At 36.7% G+C, this 24,999-nt stretch overlaps 1 protein-coding gene across 1 annotated transcript in view; it reads left to right on the forward strand.

Moving 5' to 3' along the window:
* Window positions 1-24,999, forward strand: part of SVEP1 (sushi, von Willebrand factor type A, EGF and pentraxin domain containing 1) — an 802,056-nt gene that overhangs the window by 517,716 nt on the left and 259,341 nt on the right. Inside the window, exons 31-34 of the mRNA XM_053702672.1 lie at window positions 8,533-8,706; window positions 8,808-8,927; window positions 17,195-17,371; window positions 21,134-21,218. Coding sequence (XP_053558647.1) covers window positions 8,533-8,706; window positions 8,808-8,927; window positions 17,195-17,371; window positions 21,134-21,218 — 556 coding nt within the window. The remainder of the gene's footprint in view (window positions 1-8,532; window positions 8,707-8,807; window positions 8,928-17,194; window positions 17,372-21,133; window positions 21,219-24,999) is intronic.

Genomic DNA, 24,999 nt, shown 5'->3' on the forward strand with positions numbered 1-24,999 from the left:
CTCCTTTTTTCCATATTAAGACCTAGATTACAAGTGCAGCACACAAATATTGGCGCCTTTGATCGGTTACACCACGCAAGTTAAATCAATAACGCTCCTATTATTGTGATCATATTACAAGTTGAAAGTAAAAAGTTTGCTCTTGAACGAAATACTCAGGCACATTAATATCTAGAAGATTGCTAACCCTGAGGACGGATAGGTCAATTGCGCTAAAGCAGAAAGTTAATTAAAATAAACTTGAAATACTTTTGTTCTTCACTTAGGAGAACTAAAGATTAAGGCCCATATTTATCAAGTTCCGAATGGAGCTTGAAGGGCCGTGTTTCTGGTGAGTCTTCAGACTCGCCAGAAACACCAGTAATGAAGCAGCGGTCTAAAGACTGCTGCTCCATAACCTGTCCGCCTGCTCTGAGCAGGCGGACAGACATCGCCGGAAATCATCCCGATAGAGTATGATCGGGTTGATTGACACCTCCCTGCTGGCGGCAGATTGGCCGCGAGTCAGCAGGGGGCGGTGTTGCACCAGCAGCTGCTGGTGCAATGTTAAATGTGGAGAGCGTATTGCTCTCCGCATTTAGCAAGGTCTTGTGGACCTGATCCGCACTGTCGGATCAGGTCCGCAAGACCTTTAATAAATAGGGGCCAAAATCTCCTTTCCTCCAGCCTTAAATTGTGATTTCTTGTTACAAGCAATTGCCTTGGAATAAATATAGCATCTACTAACTCTGCATATAGACCTTAAATATATTTATATAAAGTAACCGTATCACCTCTCAAGTTCCTTTTTTCTAGAGAAAACAGACCCAGTTTGACTTACCTTTCTTCATAGTCTAAATTTTCCATTCTCCTTCTGCAATGCTTTTTTTTTTTACATTGGGCCCTAGAACTGCACTTAATACTCAAGGTGCAGTCCTGAGGTACCAATGTTGAGGATAATGAGTCTTGAAAAATGAAGAGTAGAGTTTTGGCTATAACAGTGCTAAGTTCCTTTAAAACCCTTGGGTGTATTCCATCTGGACCTTGGGCTCCATGTACAAAGCAGCGAGAGCTGCTCCGGAGCCCTTGTGCGAACCTGCTTCCTGCAATGTAAGAAGCAGCGGGTCATTAGACCACTGCTTCTTACACTGTCCACCACTTCTGAGGTGGCAGAGAGACTTCACAGAGAACTTGCTCTCTCTCAGTGATTGACAGTCCCTTCACTCTTGAGATTGGTCGCTTGAATGAATGGGTGGGGATTATGCACTCATCAGTGCATGTAATGATACATACAGGCCAGCGGATCAACAGATCCGCTGCCCGCATGCAGCAAAGGCGGGCAGACAGCTTCACAAGTTGAGAAGCTGTCCTCCCGCTGATGAAGATGCCTCTGATACTTCAGAGGAGGCTCTTTCTGGGTCGGAATCGGCTGCCTCTAGGCCCCCGGCTGCAGAGGAACTAGACTTTAAATTGAGTTTAATTTACCTTAATATTATACATTTTTTCCTAATATAATCTAGAGATAAGATAGTTATTGGTATGGGTTTGTATGTTCTTGTTTGTTTCAATCTCCCATTGGTTCCTCTATTGTGTATACTGAAGAAAAGAACTGGTTTAGTATCTCAGCCTTCCCCTGGTCAGCAGGGGGCGGTGTTGCACCAGCAGCTGCTGGTGCAATGTTAAATGTGGAGAGCGTATTGCTCTCCGCATTTAGCAAGGTCTTGTGGACCTGATCCGCACTGTCGGATCAGGTCCGCAAGACCTTTAATAAATAGGGGCCAAAATCTCCTTTCCTCCAGCCTTAAATTGTGATTTCTTGTTACAAGCAATTGCCTTGGAATAAATATAGCATCTACTAACTCTGCATATAGACCTTAAATATATTTATATAAAGTAACCGTATCACCTCTCAAGTTCCTTTTTTCTAGAGAAAACAGACCCAGTTTGACTTACCTTTCTTCATAGTCTAAATTTTCCATTCTCCTTCTGCAATGCTTTTTTTTTTTACATTGGGCCCTAGAACTGCACTTAATACTCAAGGTGCAGTCCTGAGGTACCAATGTTGAGGATAATGAGTCTTGAAAAATGAAGAGTAGAGTTTTGGCTATAACAGTGCTAAGTTCCTTTAAAACCCTTGGGTGTATTCCATCTGGACCTTGGGCTCCATGTACAAAGCAGCGAGAGCTGCTCCGGAGCCCTTGTGCGAACCTGCTTCCTGCAATGTAAGAAGCAGCGGGTCATTAGACCACTGCTTCTTACACTGTCCACCACTTCTGAGGTGGCAGAGAGACTTCACAGAGAACTTGCTCTCTCTCAGTGATTGACAGTCCCTTCACTCTTGAGATTGGTCGCTTGAATGAATGGGTGGGGATTATGCACTCATCAGTGCATGTAATGATACATACAGGCCAGCGGATCAACAGATCCGCTGCCCGCATGCAGCAAAGGCGGGCAGACAGCTTCACAAGTTGAGAAGCTGTCCTCCCGCTGATGAAGACGCCTCTGATACTTCAGAGGAGGCTCTTTCTGGGTCGGAATCGGCTGCCTCTAGGCCCCCGGCTGCAGAGGAACTAGACTTTAAATTGAGTTTAATTTACCTTAATATTATACATTTTTTCCTAATATAATCTAGAGATAAGATAGTTATTGGTATGGGTTTGCATGTTCTTGTTTGTTTCAATCTCCCATTGGTTCCTCTATTGTGTATACTGAAGAAAAGAACTGGTTTAGTATCTCAGCCTTCCCCTGGTCACTGTAAATCATGCTACCCATATCATATTTTAATTTACCTATATTTTCTATCTTATAATTTTAGCCATTTATATACTGCTATGAGCTCCAGCTTCCCCATTTTCATGTCATGTTTCTTGCATTTGCTGTCATACATTTAATTTTTATGTGCTTTCTGTTGCTACTTGGTGCTCTTTACTCCAAACTTTGTGTTTTGACATTTCATAAGTGTATCCTTCTGTCATCCATTCTTTGAGATATTTTTGGTGTAGGATATTCACAGACTAATCTGTCAGTTATATTATGCTTGGACTGACACCTTCCCCCCTTCCCTAGTTGAAAATATTCACTAAAAATGCTACCACCCTCTCCACAACACACCTGCACCCAGATGTGCACATTCAGGTGCAAGCCATCCTTACTTTATAAATTGTACACAAATTAAAAGTCAGCCCAGTGCTCTAAAAAGTCAAACCCTTCATTTTACACCATGTTTTTAACCAGGCATTTACTGCCCTTAGCTATCTGTCTTACTGGGTTAGCACATGGCACTGGTAATATCTTAGAAAATACTGTTTTAGAGGTCCTTGCTTTAAGCTTGCTACCTAACTCCCTGAAGTTATTTTTCAGGACTCCATTATATTTACCCTTGGTTACTCTAACCCCTTAGTTGCTTTAACTCCCTTAATGTTCAAACTCTATACAGAGTAACTTACTTAAAACAGGGATACAGATTGCAGCAATCCTCACATGAGCAAGATCACAGAGTTGATCTGTTAAATATATAGGGCGCAATCAAATATATGGCGCAGGTTTCGGCGCAAGCGTGGGAACCTGCGCCGCCCGTAATTTCACCTCGCACATCGGGGTATTACATATACCACGCCGGCAGTTCATAAAGTGCTGTAAGTCTGATAAACTAGCGATGTCCAGAAATGAGCGTAAATACAAATTTCTGAAGTCGCCAGTGACTTACGGCACTTTAGAAACTGCCGGCGCCTAAGAAAAGTAAAGAAAATATCAAATTCCCCGTAAAAGTCTAACATGCCTCCCAAAAATAAGCCCGACATGTAAAACCCCTATATCCGCAATCCCCCCTCTCATTACTAATATTAAATGTATTAACCCCTAGACCGACAACCCCCCACAACGCAATATGCCTATTTAAAATATTAACCCCTATATCCACCATCAAACCCACACCCCAAGTAATAACTAAATTATTAACCCCTAAACCGCCATAGCCCACAACGCAATTAACCTATTCAAGTATTAACCCCTAAACCGCCATAGCCCACAATGCAATTAACCTATTCAAGTATTAACCCCTAAACTGCCATAGCCCATTATGCAATGAACCTATTCAATTATTAACCCCTAAACCACCATAGCCCACATAGCCTATTAAATGTATTAACCCCTAATCTGCTGCCGCCAATGTCGCCGCCACTATAATAAAAAAAGTTTAAACTAATTACACCTAATCTAAGCCCCCTAATAAAATAAAAAAGCCCCAAAAAATAATAAAATTCCCTACCCCATACTAAATTACAAATAGCCCTTAAAAGGGCTTTTTGCAGGGAATTGCCCCAAAGTAATCAGCTCTTTTACCTGTAAAAAAAGAAATACAACCCCCCCATCGTAAGAAGAGGATGCTCCGTGCCGGATGTCTTCAAGATGGAGCCGCTCCTCATCGGATGGAAGAAGATAGAAGATGCCGCTTGGATGAAGACTTCTGCCCATCTGGAGGACCTCTTCTGCCCGGATTCGATGAAGACTACTGCCCGGCTGGGTGAAGACGACTCAAGGTAGGGTGATCTTCAAGGGGTTAGTGTTAGGTTTTTTTAAGGGGGGATTGGGTGAGTTTTAGAGTAAGGTTGGGTGTGTGGGTGGTGGGTTTTAATGTTGGGGTGGGTTGTATTTCTTTTTTTACAGGCAAAAGAGCTGATTACTTTGGGGCAATGCCCCGCAAAAAGCCCTTTTAAGGGCTATTTGTAATTTAGTATAGGGTAGGGAATTTTATTATTTTGGGGGGCTTTTTTATTTTATTAGGGGGCTTAGATTATGTGTAATTAGTTTAAACTTCTTGTAATTTTTATTTTCTGTAATTTAGTGTTTTTTTTGTACCTTAGTTTATTTTATTTAATTGTATTTAATGTTAGGTAATTGTAGTTAATTAATTTAATTTATTTAATGATAGTGTAGTGTTAGGTGTAATTGTAACTTAGGTTAGGATTTATTTTACAGGTAAATTTGTATTTATTTTAACTAGGTAGCTATTAAATAGTTAATAACTATTTAATAACTATTCTACCTCGTTAAAATAAATACAATCTTGCCTGTAAAATAAAAATAAATCTTAAAATAGCTACAATGTAATTATTAATTATATTGTAGCTATCTTAGGGTTTATTTTATAGGTAAGTATTTAGTTTTAAATAGGAATAATTTAGTTAATAATAGTAAATTTATTTAGATTTATTTAAATAATATTTAAGTTAGGGGGTGTTAGGGTTAGGGTTAGATTTAGGTTTAGGGGTTAATAACTTTAGTATAGTGGCGGCAACGTTGGCGGCGGCAGATTGTAATTGTAATGGAGGCCATAGTGCTTATTGGGACCCACACAGTGAGAATAATCCATCCCCATAATTACTCACACACATGAATAAGAAGATAGGAGAAGAAAAAAAACAACAAAAAAACAAGAATCAGGTAAAAAGCAAGCTTAAATAAAAAAAGTTAAAAATAAAGTTTAAAACCTACCAATCCCTTATGCAATAATGACATTGAAATCTTGCTTAGTGCTCAATCTCTATACTACTGAGAAACCTACTTAAAACAGAGAAATAGATTGTAGCAAGCCTCACATGTTTGTCATGTTTTGTTACACTTTTATTCTAGCCCTAGTACTTTACTTTAGGTCTTAAAGGGACAGTATACACTCATTTTCATATAACTGCATGTAATAGACGCTACTATAAAGAATAAGATGCACAGATACTGATATAAAAATTCAGTATAAAACTGTTTAAAAACTTACTTAGAAGCTTTCAGTTTAGCTCTGTTGAAAAGGTAGTTGGAAAGCCCAATGCAAGTGGGAAATAAGACACTCCCCCCTCCCCCTTCCTTTGCATATGAAAAGACCCTTTACACAAACAGGAGCAAGCTGGAGTAGGTAGCTGACAGTATTCAAATAAAACTTTGGGGCTTGGTTAGGAGTCTGAAAATCAGAGCAATGTTATTTAAAAATAAGCAAAACTATACATTTAAAAAAAAAATAAAAAAAAAATTTATGGGCTATATAAATAGATCATCTACAAAACATTTATGCAAAGAAAAAAATGAGTGTATAATGGCCCTTTAAGTCACACTAATGTTTGTAGTGCTGTTATGTGTTGCATAGCATTCAAATTCTAATACGAGCAATGTTTAGCATGGTCACATTATCCATTGAAATTGGAACGTGATAAAGTGATGTTGGCTGTGCTAAACATTCTATGGTTTTCAGTTTTACCATGGACTCTTAACACCAGTTTGCACATTATCTTAGTGCAGTCCTGCAATATTGATAGTGCACCCTTGTATTCGTTTTTGGACAAATGCAAAAATTAACAAATATTTCATCATTCGCTGCCTTTGTACGAAAATGAATAATGAGCTGCCACATACATGAATTGAAAGAATAATGAATTGCTGTATCAATGGAGTTTATTAATAGATTAGTTATTCAGGGAATGGAAAAAAACACAAATGCAAACACTGCCTGCTAACTACCACTTAAAACCACTTGCAATTAACGCCCGCCACACCAAACCCCCTAACTGTGACCTTCCCACTGCACATAACCCCTTAACTGATGGACCCCAACCCCTGCGGTGTGCAGTGTTTAAGGGGCTAAGTGTGGTGGTTTCCAATGAATTAGAGGTTCATTTTTGTGAAAGGATTAGTGATCGCAGGTTTAATGGTTTAGTTAATGGGTTTGGGGGCAACAGGGCATTGAATTTGCTTTTAACTATTTTTATTTACCATACTAATTATTGTTAACACATTTCATATGAAATGAAGTGCTAAACAAAAAAATAAACTAAATTTATTGACAAATTCAAAACAAATGATTCAAAACAAATGTTTTCCAATTCACCTGCATAATAATAGACAGTGTCAATTTTGGCAATCACAATAGATTTTCTCAATGCTTTTCAGCAGGTCTTCAGGACCAGTTTGCCGTTCCGCCTTGTTAATTGGCAACTGGCAAGATCTTTTGCTTTGATTTTTGCAGAAAACAGAATTTTCAAAAATTCTGTTTTGAAAATGAACAATTTACAAACCTAGTGTCACTATATCCTTACAATAAAAGAAATTTGGCAAAGACAAATCTTGTTCTGTACAGTGAGCTTTGGAACTTTTGGCAATATTTTAAACCTTGTAATTTGGCGATGTCATGACTTACAGTATGATAATTGTTAAAATACCAATTTAAGAGATTATATAAATTGCAGCAACTTTCTTCTTATGGAAAATCATTATACCTCAGAGTTCCTTGATTTAAAAAAATAATAAAAATATTTGAGCAAACGTCCAGTATCCCCATCAGTGATCAATAGCCATTATCAGTATCAACATTGCCATTATGGGGAAATGGAGTTCGAATATCATGGGGATTATCAACCTTGTCTATGTTTTACATGGTGATAGTTTTGATAAACTAAAAATAATGTCCATTCCTGTTTTTCTCATATCGAACAAGAATTTAGAAAATATTTGAATCAACCCCTTATGATCCATAGCATCACTAATCACACCATACAAAGTAAATACTGACATATGGGATATACACACTCTAATACTCACTTACTTATACGCGTAGCTATCACATAGCAAATGACAACACTTTCCCAGTTAAAGATTAAATGCAATTCTGAACAACCTTTACCTTAACCAAGTTATACTACTGTTATTAAGCTTCTCTCTATGTACTCTGATGGGTTACGTGCCTAGGTAGAAACAGAGATAGCTTGATCTGTACGAATATGGAACCAAATCAGTCCTTTTGACATAGACAATCCTTATATTTCTAATGGGGGATATTTTAACTGTATTGGTGCTAGGTGAGTGTCAGAACAATGACAAATAAATCACAGCATTGGTTCTGTTTTGGGGTAATCTAAAGCAGCCCTTGCCAACACATTTAAGTGATTATAACTATCTATTTATCCTTTTAGTCCTGACAGCAATCATTAATAAAAAAATTTGTGTGAATGAAATATTTAGTAAATAATGACACTCATACTCTGATATTTGTCACACAAATTCCTTTTTGCACTCTATATGGTGACTTGTTGTCTTTGTTAGGTATTTCTGCAAGCTATTTTTGAAAAGCTGTTTGTGTGATAAAAAGAGATATGATTTGTGCGAGTGTTTACCAAAAAAGCACTAAAAGTGATATTTTTTTCAAATACAATTAGTGCAAACATCTAGACATGGCTTTAGCACAGCATTGTGAAAGGGTCTAGTAGTTAAAGGGTTATTAAACTATTTTATATATATATATATATATATGTGTGTGTGTGTGTGTGTGTGTGTGTGTGTGTGTGTGTGTGTGTGTAAGACATGTATTAACAGAGACATATAAAATAAACAATAGTTAAAATGGGTTATTAGATTGTATTTAGGTATAAGAAAAAAAAATCCAAGTTGACCTTTTTTAGGATTTTTTTTGTATCTTTCCTTGGACAGATGAAAATGGAAACATGGTTTCTCTAATGATGTGTAGTGTTATGATTCTACTTTCTTCATATATAATTTTTGATAATTTTGATACAGGAATCAGCTGTGGCGTACCACCTCGCCTAGAAAATGGCTTTTATAATGCTGAAGACTTATTTGCTGGCAGCACAGTAACTTATCAATGTAATGCTGGTTACTATTTGCTGGGAGACTCAAGGATGTTTTGTACAGACAATGGAAGCTGGAATGGAATTTCCCCATCATGCTTAGGTATGGTTGATTGTGTAGTTTTGAGATTTGCATTATCTTACTGTAGAATGGTATAATGATTCTCAAAAATTATCTTTGGTGTTTTTTTTTTTTCTTTTTAGATATTGATGAATGCGCAGTAGCATCAGAGTGTGATGCACATGCTTCTTGTCAAAATACAAATGGATCCCATATATGTACTTGTATTCCACCCTATAAGGGTGATGGGAAAAAATGTGTTGGTAAGTCAAGTTTTACTGATTATGTAGCAGGGACAAATATTTACTATCTGAGTATAAAAAATAATCAAATCATTGTTTACAATAAATAATCATACATATATACCGCAGATTCGCAGATTTTCTTAATATATACTATATATTATGATCTCTGAACCTCAAAGTAAACTAATTCTAGGCACAAATTAGTGCTTACCAACTCTTAGAAACAAAGATAACCCAGCACTAGATAACTTTATCGTATGGATTTAAAGCAATAAATAACCTTTAAATGACTGGTTCACTTAAAGAAATAACTCTACAGATGGATCATGCATTATACATTATTTTTCCAGAAATTAAATTGTCATTATATTGTTTAATTGAAGCCCTTATCAATCAGATCTATTTGTTCCCGGTAACTATAGAATGTGTGTCATTCTTTTAGGTTACTATTCTTCTTATGATAGGTCTATCACTTAAACAGGAAACAATTACAATCTGTGAAAAGACTGAATGTAAAAGGTGCGCCAACTAAATATGTGGAAAAAATATGTACGACAATATATGTAATATAATATATTTTATAAATATTAAAATAAATTATTGATTCTTAATTCATAAAATATAAGCGACAAAATAAAAATAATAAGAAAACAGAAAACCAACACAGGGAAATTAATAATAATGTGCACAATATTAGTCTCTATATTCCGTGATGTATGGGTCTAAAACAAATACAGACCACAGTTATCCAACCAATGGTGATTGAGTGTGATGATGATAATTTCGTAAATTCTTTGTGTTATTTGTATATTATTTTCAAGATGTCCCAACAAATGCTCCAATATCAACTGGTAGGCAGCTCTCTTGGGGAATAAAGTAGTCAACAAACAAAATCCTGAATAAGAGGAAAGAAAGAGGCGCCTGATGGTGTAATAATGAATTTACAGACAGTAAGGCAGATCAAGAGTACAGCTTTCTACTCACAAGCCTAGATGCACTCTCAGTGCAATAATCATCAGACCAAGGCTTCGGAGCCGCTCAACTGACTCAATCCAATCTGATAGTCTGCTGGGTTGGGTACAAGGAGCGTCCTCGATATTGTAACCAAAGCAAAAGGTGAAAATGAAGTACCTATAACAGGTGTACTAGTGCAGATCGTAAGCCAATCTACCAATAATCCAAGAGCAAGGTACGGATTAAAAGGATTAGTTTATTAAAAACAAATTAAAATACAATAAAAGCACAGCAAGCGTTTCTCAGCGAATATGCCGTTTCATCAGGCTGTATCGCTTGAACCATACCTTGCTCTACTTATACCTACATATCGGCAATCAAATGCGTGAATGTTGACACACCCATCAATTATTCACACCTTATTGGATCACTAGACCGGTACAAGGATCCAATCTCTGCTGGTGTCGTAAGCAAACATGTTTAATCATGATACCAATCTAAAAATCAGTAGGACACAAACACATGCCCAGCTGGGTAACATATGCCATTGGACCAAAGGAACGGCAATGTGAACCAATCACACAAAGGTGTGCGGCAGCACGTTAAATTTTGACCAAAGGTATAATCGACAATCAACAATTCTATTGTAAATATGAAATGCATGAATCATACATAGGTAACTATAAGACGACCTATCGAACGCATGAGTGTTGCTACACCTGCCAATAATTCACACCCTATTGGGTCACTGTACTGGTACGAGAATCCAATTGCTACCAGACACTCAAGCAACTACACTTAATCGCGTGCTACCAATCTGATGATCAGGAAGACATACGCCCACCTGAGTGGCAATTGCCATTGGATCAAAGGACCGGCACTGTGAGCCAATCGCACAAAGGTGTGTCATGTTACATATGAATTTGGTAAAACACTCGACAATTATATGACACATATATCATACATAGAAGTATGTCAAAACATGGCTTGCTGAGCGGAACATATAAACATAAAATATTTGATCATAAATATGAGGAACAATCAATAGACATATGCAAAATATACAACACATGAATGGTACATTAATAACTATAAACTATATCAACCAAGACATATTATATAAATCATATAGACAGTATCTAATACAAATATAAACAATATAAACATGACAAAATCGGCAATATTATGTCCAATTAAATACATAATACACGGTTCTTATGTAAAGATGTGTAGGAGTGAATGGAACAATATTAAAGGTTGATGCATATCTGGAGTTAGCTAACCAAAAGAAGACAAATGATTTATATAATATGTCTTGGTTGATATAGTTTCTAGTTAATAATGTATCATTCATGTTTTGTATATTTTGCATATGTCTATTGATTGATCCTCATATTTATGATCAAATATTTTATGTTTATGATATGTTCTGCTTAGCGAGCCATGTTTTGACATAGTTCTATGTATGATATATGTATCATATAAATGTTGAGTGTTTTACCAAATTCATATGTACCATGACACACCTTTGTGCGATTGGCTCACAGTGCCGGACCTTTGATCCAATGGCAATCGTCACTCAGGTGGGCGTTTGTCCTCCTGATCATCAGATTGGTAGCGCACAATTAAGCATAGTTGCTTGCGTGTCTGGTAGCGATTGGATTCTCGTACCAGTACAGTGACCCAATAGGGTGTGAATTATTGGCAGGTGTAGCAACACTCATGTGTTCGATAGGTCGTTTTATAGTTACCTATGTATGATTTATACGTTTCATATTTACAATAGATTTGTTCATTGTCGTTTATTCTTTTGGTCAATGTTTAGCGCGCTGCTGCACACCTCTGTGTGATTGGTTAACATTGCCGGTCCTTTGGTCCAATGGCATCTGTTACCCAGGTGGGCGTGTGTCCTCCTGATTTTTAGATTGGTATCATGATTAAACTTATGCTTACGACACCGGCAGAGATTGGATCCTCGTAACGGTCTAGTGACCCAATAAGGTGTGAATAATTGGCGGGTGTGTCAACACTCACACATTTGATTGGCGATATGTAGGTATAAGTAGAGCAAGGTATGGTTCGAGCGATACAGCCTGATGAAACGGCATATTCACAGAGAAACGCGTTGCTGTGCTTTTATTGTACAGGGAGTACAGAATTATTAGGCAAGTTGTATTTTTGAGGATTAATTTTATTATTGAACAACAACCATGTTCTCAATGAACCCAAAAAACTCATTAATATCAAAGCTGAATAGTTTTGGAAGTAGTTTTTAGTTTGTTTTTAGTTATAGCTATTTTAGGGGGATATCTGTGTGTGCAGGTGACTATTACTGTGCATAATTATTAGGCAACTTAACAAAAAACAAATATATACCCATTTTAATTATTTATTTTTTACCAGTGAAACCAATATAACATCTCAACATTCACAAATATACATTTCTGACATTCAAAAACAAAACAAAAACAAATCAGTGACCAATATAGCCACCTTTCTTTGCAAGGACACTCAAAAGCCTGCCATCCATGGATTCTGTCAGTGTTTTGATCTGTTCACCATCAACATTGCGTGCAGCAGCAACCACAGCCTCCCAGACACTGTTCAGAGAGGTGTACTGTTTTCCCTCCTTGTAAATCTCACATTTGATGATGGACCACAGGTTCTCAATGGGGTTCAGATCAGGTGAACAAGGAGGCCATGTCATTAGATTTTCTTCTTTTATACCTTTTCTTGCCAGCCACGCTGTGGAGTACTTGGACGCGTGTGATGGAGCATTGTCCTGCATGAAAATCATGTTTTTCTTGAAGGATGCAGACTTCTTCCTGTACCACTGCTTGAAGAAGGTGTCTTCCAGAAACTGGCAGTAGGACTGGGAGTTGAGCTTGACTCCATCCTCAACCCGAAAAGTCCCCACAAGCTCATCTTTGATGATACCAGCCCAAACCAGTACTCCACCTCCACCTTGCTGGCGTCTGACTCGGACTGGAGCTCTCTGCCCTTTACCAATCCAGTCACGGGCCCATCCATCTGCCCCATCAAGACTCACTCTCATTTCATCAGTCCATAAAACCTTAGAAAAATCAGTCTTGAGATATTTCTTGGCCCAGTCTTGACGTTTCAGCTTTTGTGTCTTGTTCAGTGGTGGTCGTCTTTCAGCCTTTCTTACCTTGGCCATGTCTCTGAGTATTGCACACCTTGTGCTTTTGGGCACTCCAGTGATGTTGCAGCTCTGAAATATGGCCAAACTGGTGGCAAGTGGCATCTTGGCAGCTGCACGCTTGACTTTTCTCAGTTCATGGGCAGTTATTTTGCGCCTTGGTTTTTCCACACGCTTCTTGCGACCCTGTTGACTATTTTGAATGAAATGCTTGATTGTTCGATGATCACGCTTCAGAAGCTTTGCAATTTTAAGAGTGCTGCATCCCTCTGCAAGATATCTCACTATTTTTTACTTTTCTGAGCCTGTCAAGTCCTTCTTTTGACCCATTTTGCCAAAGGAAAGGAAGTTGCTTAATAATTATGCACACCTGATATAGGGTGTTGATGTCATTAGACCACACCCCTTCTCATTACAGAGATGCACATCACCTAATATGCTTAATTGGTAGTAGGCTTTCGAGCCTATACAGCTTGGAGTAAGACAACATACATAAAGAGGATGATGTGGTCAAAATACTAATTTGCCTAATAATTCTGCACTCCCTGTATTTAAATTTGTTTTTAAAAAACTAATCCTTTTAATCCGTACCTTGCTCTTGGATTATTGGAAGATTGGCTTACGATCTGCACTAGTACACCTCTTATTGGTACTTCCTTTTCACCTTTTGCTTTGGTGACGATATCGAGGACGCTCCGTGTACCTAACCCAGCTGTCTATTGGATTGGATTGAGTCAGTCGAGTGACTCTGAAGCCTCGGCCTGCTGATGATTGCACTGGATGTGCATCTAGGCTTGTGAGTATAAAGCTGTACTCTTGATCTGCCTTACTGTCTGTACATTCGTTATTACACCATCAGGCGCCTCTTTCTTTCCTCTTATTCAGGAGGAAATATATAGATATCATCGAAATTTACTATAAAGTAGCACATACAGCCTTTTTTCTTTATTGGAACTAGAGAATATTTAAAATTTTATTTAGGTTTTACTGTTAGCAAAAGTAAATCATGACAACTAACTAATTCAATAAGGATAATGACTGCTTAATGTATTTTAAAGCAGTCATTTTACAATTAACGTTTTTTTTTGTTTTTTTTTTTAAATGCCCACACACTTAATTTCAGAATTTTAAAATATTTTAACATTTTTTAATGGAAAAAAAAGTTTTGTTTTTATTAGCAAGTCTGAGTAGAATTGGAAAACTCAGTGTATGAGTATTCTTATGAGTTTTCCTCATGCAAGGCAAGTTATCAGTCAACTCAAACATTAACTTGATAAGTGGATTGCCACATAGTTTTTCATGGTGGAGTTATGATGAGGGCTTGTAAAGGACACCCACAGGTTTGCTTTTTTTATTTTATTTTACTTGGTTTTCAGCGAGATTTTAAAATGATGGGAACATTTTGCTGTTTATACAGAGGATATTTATGACTTTCTTCTTTATGATTCTTAATATTAATTGCTGATGTACCTCTCTCACGTGTTTGTTATTTTACCATGTATGCTTTTACATTACGTTCTCTGTATGACTTACTTTGCAACTTCACCTGTCTTTCTGTGTTTGTTTGTCTGTACAAACTTTAACATTAAAATGTTGCAGTGACAGTTTGTGTAAATTCAAGACAATAAATAGAGAAAATGTTTGTCAAATAAATAGCTGTATCATTATAACATTTTTTATAAACACATTACAGTTAATAATTCTTTCTGTCCTACAATAGATTCCCTTTTAAAGGGACATTAATCACTTTGAGGTTGTAATATAAAATCATAAATTGTATATATAAAAAAACTGCAATATACTTTTATTATTTATCTTGTCCCCTTTTCCTGTAATTCCATTCTGAAATTGTGAGTTTTTCAGTTCCTGTTAGAAATGGATGTGTAGATTCCACACAGCCATTGACTACACACACTAGTGGCCTATTTATAACTGTCCATAATTCGCCACAGCAGGGAAGGTAACCTAAGTTACAACATGGGAGCGACACTAAACATGGGAGCGACACTAAAACTTTACACTTACTCTTTCAATATTTAAACAACTAATGAAACTTTTTAAAAAAATACATCTATATGTTATTCTCAGACTAATCTTTTCTTTGAATCCATAATTCTATCTAGCATTTATTTAGTGTTTAAAGGGACACTGTACCCAAAATTTTTCTTTTGTGATTCAGATTGAGCATGAAATTTTAAGCAACTTTCTAATTTACTCCTATTATCAAATTTTCTTCATTCTCTTGGTATCTTTATTTGAAATGCAAAAATGTAAGTTTAGATGCCGGCTCATTTTTGGTAAACAACCTGGGTTGTCCTTGCTGATTGGTGGATAAATTCATCCACCAATAAAAAAGTGCTGTCCAGAGTACTGAAACCAAAAAAAAGCTTAGATGCCTTCTTTTTAAAATGATGATAGGAGTAAATTAGAAAGTTGCTTAAAATTGCATGCTCTCTCTGAATTACAAAAGAAAAAATTTGGGTTCAGTGTCCCTTTAATGTCCCTTTAATATTTCTTATTTATTTTTATTTTATTTTTTCCCCATGAGCTTTACTTAATGTCGAGGTAATACACATTTATGTAACATAAACTAAACATTAACAACCATAAGCCAGAAAATGTTTTTAAGCTGCGGTGATAGAAACATCCGTTTGTAGATTAAAAAGAAAAAAAAAAAAAAAAGTTATCAACTGTAGATTGCATTCCTTGAAGAAGGTATCTGGTGCTTGCTTATTATTGTCATGAGAAACACTGGTTTACAATTGTAAAAGGTGAATGTAGCTACATTTTATTCATTTTCATTAAAGAAGAAAGATGAAAGTCTAAGTAGCCATACAAGATAATAAAAAGGTGGAAATGTAAATAAGTCTAACTTCAGTTAGTTAAGTAAATGAACAGAGTTACAATAAATTCAATTACATTTTAGGCATACTTTTATTCTATATTAATCCGCTGAGGATAATTTCAGTATATGAGTTGTCTGGTGCAGGATGGGGAAGAGAAAAAAAAAAGGGGGAAAGAAAGGGGGAAGTAAATGAGAGAGAAAGAGGGGGCAGCACATCAATATATATTGTAGGCATAGGTTGATTGGCAGGCCGACAAGGGGACTGGCCAATTGAGATCAGACTTGATAAGATGCAATATGTAACTCAATCACCTATCTACTGCCATAAACCAAACATTGTTTCATTGATGTCAGTTAGGCCTGACTTGAGGTAATAGTATCTTTCCAGTTATAGGAGGGTTATCACCTGTCACCTGTGCTCTTCAACTTGCTAACATTGGCACCTCCACTTCTGTGGGATAAGGTTTTTAGTTCTGTGTAGCATGATGCTTAGTAGTTTTTTTTTGCCTTATCTTTAAACATAGGCAAAGAATAGCATAGAATAATGTCTGGGAATGCTGTTATTGGCACGTCCCCCACATCGTACATTAACTGCAGGGTCTTATCCCAAAAGGACTTCAATTTTGGGCAATGTGGTGCATCATGCCTTCTTCCCCACACGCCCTCCAAGCATAATCTACTAGTGTGTTTACAGATATGTTTGATCCTAGCAGGGCTGAGGTACCATTGTGCTAAGAATTTAAATTAATTTCTTGGAGCTGCACTGAGATAGATGATCTTTTGTGGTGTTTGAATAATTTTGTAAAGTTGCCCTTTTATGGGCGTAGATTAAATAATCAGCCATTATTTAAAAGAAAAAAAGCTAAAAAAAACTGCACAAAGCAGATATAAGGGGATAGATTGAGGGGATGTGGGGTGTTAGAAAAAAAAAACCAGCACTTAAAGTGCCTTTACATAGAGGTGAAAGCGGGACTGTGTTTTTACTCTAAATATATATGTATATGCTTTTATATATATATATATATATATATATATATATATATATATATATATATATATATATATATATATATATATATGTGTGTTAATATGTGTATGCATCTTATGAGCACTTGGCTTCCAGGCTATGTGAATGTGAGGTAGCATTCTCATTGCGCCTCACTTGTAATACCTGCACACATTTACATTCAATGTTATTACTGAGTGGAGGGCAAATATTGCGCTTGTGTAAGTACAATATTGCGCTCAACTCATAATCTAGTCCATAATATTTGTTATAATTTTACATTCATTTTAGCTTTTTTTTCTTCTTTTTTTTTATTTCAGAACCTATGAAGTGTAATGATCCTGGTGAGATAGAAAATGGAAACTATTCTGTTACCAGTTTTTTTGTTGGAAGCGAATTAGGTTTTTCATGTAACATGGGTTATAATTTGATTGGAAGACTAAGCTTGACTTGCTTGGAGTCTGGTGAATGGAGTGATGTAATACCGTACTGCCAAGGTACAGAAAGGTGATATGCTAATGATCATGTCATTTTTTTAGAAATTCAGTGTGAACACCTTTTCACAGTCACTGTAAAAGTAATGGTTGTTGTTACCTCCCCCCAACGTTTTTTGCTTCTTGTCCTCCTCCCTACCCAGAAATCTTCAGAATGAATTAAGTGTACTTTTGCAATAATATTGCTTTGGTTTATTGTTATATATTCTTTGAAAATCAATGCTGTTTGACAAATGGAAATAACAATTAACTCAACCCCACATTTTCAAGTCATATTTAATCACCACCCCCATATAAAGACAAATTACATTGTTATGGGTATGAAACGGCTTGAAACTTAAATACAACCATTAAGCATTATAACTTTTGAAACTAAAGCACAATGCTTGCCTTTCTCCACTGACGTACTTCAACACCACTCTGAGGAACACCCTCAAGTAACATCTCTCTTGCTAACCTAAGAGAAGGTACCCACTACCTATAATAGGCGTGAGCACCTAAAACCCAGAGCAAGAACCTTGCCATTGCTGCAACAACACGTAAACCTCCAATGTCAACATAAGGGGAGGGTGGGTGTTTTGCTCCAAATAAAAATAACCTTCACTTCCTTTTCAGGGGCTTATAAACCCTACCTTATCTTGCTAACCCATTGTCCTCAGCCTGAGCTGACTCCTTCCTTCCAAGTGGGGTCTATTAAACGCTTCTTCCATACTGTCACCCAGGCTTCTTCCGATATTAAAAACTGCTCCTAGCTGTGGTCATGCTTTGTCCAAATAACACATTTTAGTTCATAAAAGTTTTGTACATTAAAGAATGATTCAGCCTGTGGTACAAACACTTAAACATATCATAATTTGCAGCAATTACAGTACTTTAGCACTTTTTAGAAACTGAAAAGAGCGCACAGTCTATCTCTTAAAATGCATATACAGTATATACTTTAATGCTTAAATAGTCAGCATGATGTCTCATAGGTAAACACACTGAGTTTGTAAATGCATTTCAGATGAGAATTACTATGTTAAAACATATTATTTTCTATGAAAGCAAATACATTTTTATATGGTTGTTATTTAATGTTCCAAATAACGTTAAATCAACAGCTTTAAATATATTTACATCAGATGAGTCTAAACAAATAACTTAAAGGGATATAAAAACCCATTCCTTTTGTGATTAAGACAGAACATACAATTTAAAAAAAAAAAAAAATCAAATTTACTTCTATTATCAAATTTGCTTCATTCCCATGAGTATTCTCTGATGAAGAGATACCTAGGTAGGCATCTGCAGAACTACAAGGCAGGAAATAGTGCTGCCATTTAGTGCTCTTGCAAATGGATAGCATTCTTGCAAAATTGATGCCATATAGTGCCCAGAAATGGTCTGGCTCCTATGCTTAATCCCTGCTTTTCAAAAAAAGATACCAAGAGAATGAAGACATTTGATAATAGAAGTAAATTAGAAAGTTGTTTAAAATCTCAGGCTCTATCTGAATCATGAAAGAAACATTTTGGGTTTCATATCCCTTTAACACAACCATTGCTTGCTGCTGATGCATTGCATAGAAATAAAAAAATTATTATAAGCTCAAAGGCCCATATAGCTAACCATATACAGACTGCATATACCAGACATCCCTACTCTCCCTGAAGTTCAGGGAGTCTCCCTGATTGTAAGAGCGGCTCCCTGATGCCAGCAAATGGAATGCAATCTCCCTGAAACTCCAAGTACCATGATCCAATGTGGCCCAAATCCGGAAAAGTGTTTCTTTAAAGAATGCCTTTAGTTCCTGGGATGTTATAGGACCCTCAAAGCATGCATCAGTAACCAAAAAGCCCCCACTGATTTTAATAAAATAAAACACAAATACTACCTTATTTACTGCACAGAATTAAACTTTGTATTCTAAAATATTTAAGCATTCAACAAGCGTACGATCACTGGAAAATAGGTTTATTGTATGTGGCTTTATATTAAAGCTACTTTTTTAATGTGACTTTAGTGGGAAGCTACTTTAATGATAAGTCCCTATCTTATTTAGGGTTTCAAGGTGTCCAATATATAACTGGGAGGGGGGGTGGCGGCACAGTAGCGGGAGAAGCCACCTCCCTGAAATGAGTTTTTGCAGGTTGGGATGTCTGATATACTGTACTCTGGAAGAGAAATGAAGGATTAAATTGTCATGGCTGTCATGTATTCATACATCTTTTTAGACATCTTTTTAGCTAATGTTCCATAGTGTGAAACAAATTGTTTTCTTGCAAATTAAATTGTTCAAACTGCTGCATATTATGTATTTTAAATTATTGTTGGAGCTGAGATTTAATTTACTTTGTGCCATTTTATATGTCAGCTTAAAGGGACGCTAAAGTCAAAATTATGTTCATGATTCAGATAGTGCATGCAGTTTTAAGAGACTTTCCAATTAAATTCAACTATAAAATTGTGTATTTAAATGCCCACTGTCTGAGGCACCAGCTACTACTGAGCATGTGCAAATGTTCACGGTGTATAAGTATAAGAATCTGTGATTGACTGGTTGCTGTCAGGTGATACAGGGTGACAGCAAAGGAAATTTTGAAAAAAGAAAAAAAAAAAAAAACACTGCTCATTTATATTTCTGAGTAAGTGCTATTGCATTGTAATTTTATTACGCACTTCTTGTAATCTTGTAATCTATTTTTATGAATTATAGCTTAGTATTTGCTTCATTTCTATATTTTAAAGTTCAATTTGTATTGTTTGTTTTTTTATTTTGGTATGCATAAAATATGTACATTTTTGAAAATGTAGATTTGGTTTGCAACGAGGTCTGTAAGGCTGATTATCTATAATTTTCATGCAGACAAAATTTGTGACCTGTGCATTTATATTTTATGCATTGGTAAGAGAAATCAAGACTAACTGTGATATTAGAAAGTAATAGTATGTTGCACATAAATAAATAAAAACATAATAAGCACAATTTGTATTTTTCTGGTTAATAGCGGATATTTATCAAATAAGAGAGACTGTTGATCAATGTGGATTGCACAGAATATTGATATTGGGCTAGATAACATATGAAGCGCCAATATGCGCTTCCGTGAGCGACATATTTGTGCTCCGTTATGTTGTTTCCTTTCAGGCTTATTAGTGTGAGATTAGGGATGACAAGTAGACCTTTTGCGACCTCACAGCGACAATTTAAGGCCCTTCAGGAAAACGTGATTGCAGGATAGAATTTACCCATAGACATTAATAGAGCCTCATTTTCATGCCAACACTCTAACAGCCACAGCTCACGCATATTCATATACATATATATTTAAAGAGATTTTGTATGTTAATAAATGTGTCACATAGGATCCATATGTAAAAGCTCTTTAAGACTATTTTATTTCTAACACCTCACATCTCCTCACTTTTAGCCCTTATAACTTATCCGTGCAATATTTTTATAAAACTGTACATTATAATGTATTATTGAAGTGTTTTGTGCAATATTTTTCACTTAACCAGAGATCTAAATTAACAGTGTTTAACAATGCTCGAAATCCAATCTCAACCTCAAGGCCGCATTTATTATCCATTTGTACTATGAGCAGGTTTTGGGTGCACCCAAATAGGCGCATTTTTGCCCCAAAGCGAGCTGGTGGGAGCGTTGTGCTCCAACTCTAATCTAGCCCATTGTGTGTATACAGAGTATATGAAAAAGATGCTGCATAAAAATATACACTGTATATTTCTTAACTGTTGTATTTGGTTTTTTTTCTTGTAAAGCTATATCTTGTGGCAAACCACCTGCCCCAGATCATGGTGACATTGTTGGACTCAATTTCACATATGGAGAGACAGTGACATTCAGGTAAGGATATTGCCAAGGAAAAACAAAAATGCTCTTGTGTGATGAAAGAAACAATGTTACAACCAGAACAAGTAGTAAAACATGAATAAAATGACCACCACGTACCCTTATCAAAAGGATAAAAAAAAGAGTGCAACACTTAACCAATGACTTGTAAAACAAGCGCAATACGCTCACTACTACCACTTCACTTTGAATTTATGGTGTGCTATTTATGTATTTGGTGTTTTAAAAATTTGTTTGTTAAACATTTAGCTTAGTTAAAATGTATTTCTGATTTATTTGAACCAACTTCTAATACCTGGTCACACATTAATTCTCACTAGGCAAAACACAAAGTAATGCACCACGCATTATTGATTGCATTTGACTTGTATTCTACCCCAATAGCAGCACTCACAAAAGTGACATCAGTTTTTTTAACCCCTTAAGGGTATTTCAGACAAAAACTTCCCCAAAAGACCAGAGCATTTTTAGCATTTTGCCATCACTACATTTAAACTGAAATAGAGTCTTTTTTTATATTTACCTATCAAAACTATATATTTTTTTTAGTATACAACCCAAAGTATTGATCTAGGCCCATTTTGGTATATTTCATGCCACCATTTCACCGCCAAATCCGAGCAAATAAAAAAATGAGTTAACTTTTTCACAATTTTAGGTTTCTCACTGAAATGATTTACAAACAGCTTGTGCAATCATGGCACAATAGTTGTAAATGCTTCTCTGGGATCCAATTTGTTCAGAAATAGCAGACATATATGACTTTGTCATTGCTTTTTGGTAATTAGAAGGCCGCTAAATGCTGCTGGGCACCACACTTGTATTATGCCCAGCAGTGAAGGGGTTAATTAGGTAGCTTGTAGGGTTCATTTTAGCTTTAGTGTAGAGATCAGCCTCCCACCTTGCACATCCCACTCCCTGATCCCTACCTAACCCCTCTCAAACAGCTCTCTTCTCTTCCCTTCCCCACCTCACAATTGTCACAGCCATATTAAATACTGGCAGAAAGTCTGCCAGTATAAGACAATTTTTTTTTTTAAATTATATATTTTCTGCAGGGTGTAGTATCCCCCCTTACCTCCCAACCTCCCTGATCCACCCCAAACAGCTCTCTATCCCTCCCCCCTCTACTTATTTGTCGCCATCTTAGGTACTGGCAGCTGTCTGCCATTACCCAGTTTGCTGCAAATTAGGCAAAATAAATTTAAAATACCCATTTTATTTCTGTAGTGTTGCTGCCCCCCTCCCCCTTCCAGATCCCTTTCCCTCAACGAATCCCACATAGGATCTCCCTCATTGTCCCTCCTCCCTGCTTCTCCCTCGATAACACAGCTTTTTTTTATTTTTTACATCCCCTGTAGCGTGGCGTAGCAGCCCCACCTGCTCCCGCCCTCCTCCCGCCCCCTCCAGTGATGGGCCACCCACCCGCCTCCCTCCTAAAAATGACCACCCACCAACGATTGGCACCATCGGTAACTCTGAAAATCTATTTCTGCAATTACCACTCGTGGTGCATGCAGAAATAGCACAATCTCACTATTTTTAGCAAGATCGCGGCAGAGAGAAGCCTGGTCCTTAAGGGCATAATGACCAGCGTCGTACAGGGTACGGCACTGGTCGTTAAGGGGATAAGGGCTTGCAAGTTAATAGTATAAGACAAGTTATTGAAATCACACTTTTTTTTTTAAGGAAAAGCAATTTCCATTTCAATCTTTTATGCATTATAGTAGTCATGAATATTCTATTTACAGTTGGATTACACTCGGTTGCCTTAGTCATTTTGCTAAAAAATGCACTTTTCCTGTGTCTGATTAAAAAAAAAGAATAAACAACTAATGCAATCTTGTTAGTAGAATGTTGTTTTTTAAATATATGTTTCTTCATTGCGCATTTTCTACTCAAAGGAAGATTGTTTCATGGATGACTTATTTAACACTGTTTCTACGACTGCCAGCCTCAAGTGTTGATGAATTGACTGTTCCATGCTACTCTGCTACAAACCTTTTACAAAACATTTCATATGTTCAAATGTATGAGTTTGAAACAGTTTTAATAATTGGAAAATGTACTATATGTATAATATTTTATATAAAGGATAATGGTAAAGCAACACTTGAAAAATCCTGGCTATTAATTTTCTAGATTATTGTATAGTAGTATATAAAAAAAATAAAAAAAATTTAGGGCTCGATTACAACTGGAGTGCAAAGTGCGCTAGAATTAATTGTTTTGCTATCTTCAGGTTGTGCTGGTATTATGAGTTGAAAGTTAAAAGTTATCACTCTTGCTCTAACCCGACAAGCGCAAACAACTTACTTTTAGCACAATTAGAAGGTCATGCAAACAATTACCTATTCCCCTATACACGACTGCATATTTGAAAATATGAAAATATAAATATTACACAAATATGCTTTTGCATGTTTTCATCTACCTAATGGCAAAGGGCTCCAATGCACTTATATATATATATATATAATCCAAAGGAGGCACTCACTGTGATACAATCAAGTGTTTAATATAGAGTGAACGTTTTCGGGGTATAATCCCCATCCTCAGACTCCTGAAACAAATCAAACATTGTACACTATTATTTATACATGTTTTTATATGTGTAAATATGTCTGTAAATACATATATACACATATAAATACATAAATACCTTTTTATTCACTTTCTTCAAGTCCAGTAAGTGCTTGTGCTGCCGCTTGATATTGAACTTTCTATAGCACCCTGGCCTAATTTGAATACATTCTCTGTGGGAGTGCACATATCCAGTTGATTTTATATATAAAAAAATTATGCTTACCTGATAAATTTTTTCTTGGCATGGAGCGTCCATGAAACATTCTAATTACTAGTGGGATATTCACTCCTGGCCAGCAGGAGGAGGCAAAGAGCACCCCAGCAAGCTGTTAAGTATCACTTCCCTTACCCATAACCCCCAGTCATTTGGCCAAAGGGAAACGGAAAAAGAAGATAACACAAAGGTATAGAGGTGCCTGAGGACTGTACAAAAAAACTGCCATCTTAATTTGAATAAGGACATGTCGTGGACTCTCCATGCCCGGAAATAAATACATTTATCAGGTAAGCATACATTTTGTTTTCTTTCCTATGGCATGGAGAGTCCACAAAACATTCTAATTTCTAGTGGGAACCAATAACCAAGCTAGAGGACACAGAATGAATAGGGAGGGAGAACAAGACAGGCGGACCTAAACTGAAAGCACCACCGGTTGAAGAACTTTTCTCCCAAAGAAGCCTCAGCTGAGGCAAAAGTATCACATTTGTAGAATTTGGAAAAAGTATGTATAGAGGACCAAGTGGTCGCCTTAAAGATTTGCTCCACAGAAGCTTCATTTTTGAAAGCCCATGAAGATGAAACAGCTCTAGTGGAATGAGCCATAATTATCTCAAGAGGCTGCTGTCCAGCTGTCTCATAAGCTAAAGGGTTAACACTTCTCAACCAGAGAGAAAGAGTGGTAGTGGTGGTCTTCTGACCCCTACGCTTACCAGAGAAAACAAGAAGCAGGGCAGAAGTCTGCCGAAAATCTTTAGTTGCTTGAAGGTAAAATTTAAGAGTACGCACAACATCCTGTCACGCCACGCCGTTGCTAGGGGCGCGGCGTCTTCCCCATGCTCGTTGCCTAGGGCTGTGTCGGTTCAGGATGCGTGCTGCGATGCTGGTCGGTCTCTTGGCGCCAATCCACCAGGTACTTTAGCGGGCAGCAGATGATCTGTTACTGCCCAAATATAGATGCTACTTTGTGTG

The sequence above is a fragment of the Bombina bombina genome, chromosome 2 (genome assembly GCF_027579735.1).
Source record: "Bombina bombina isolate aBomBom1 chromosome 2, aBomBom1.pri, whole genome shotgun sequence".
Classification (NCBI taxonomy): domain Eukaryota; kingdom Metazoa; phylum Chordata; class Amphibia; order Anura; family Bombinatoridae; genus Bombina; species Bombina bombina.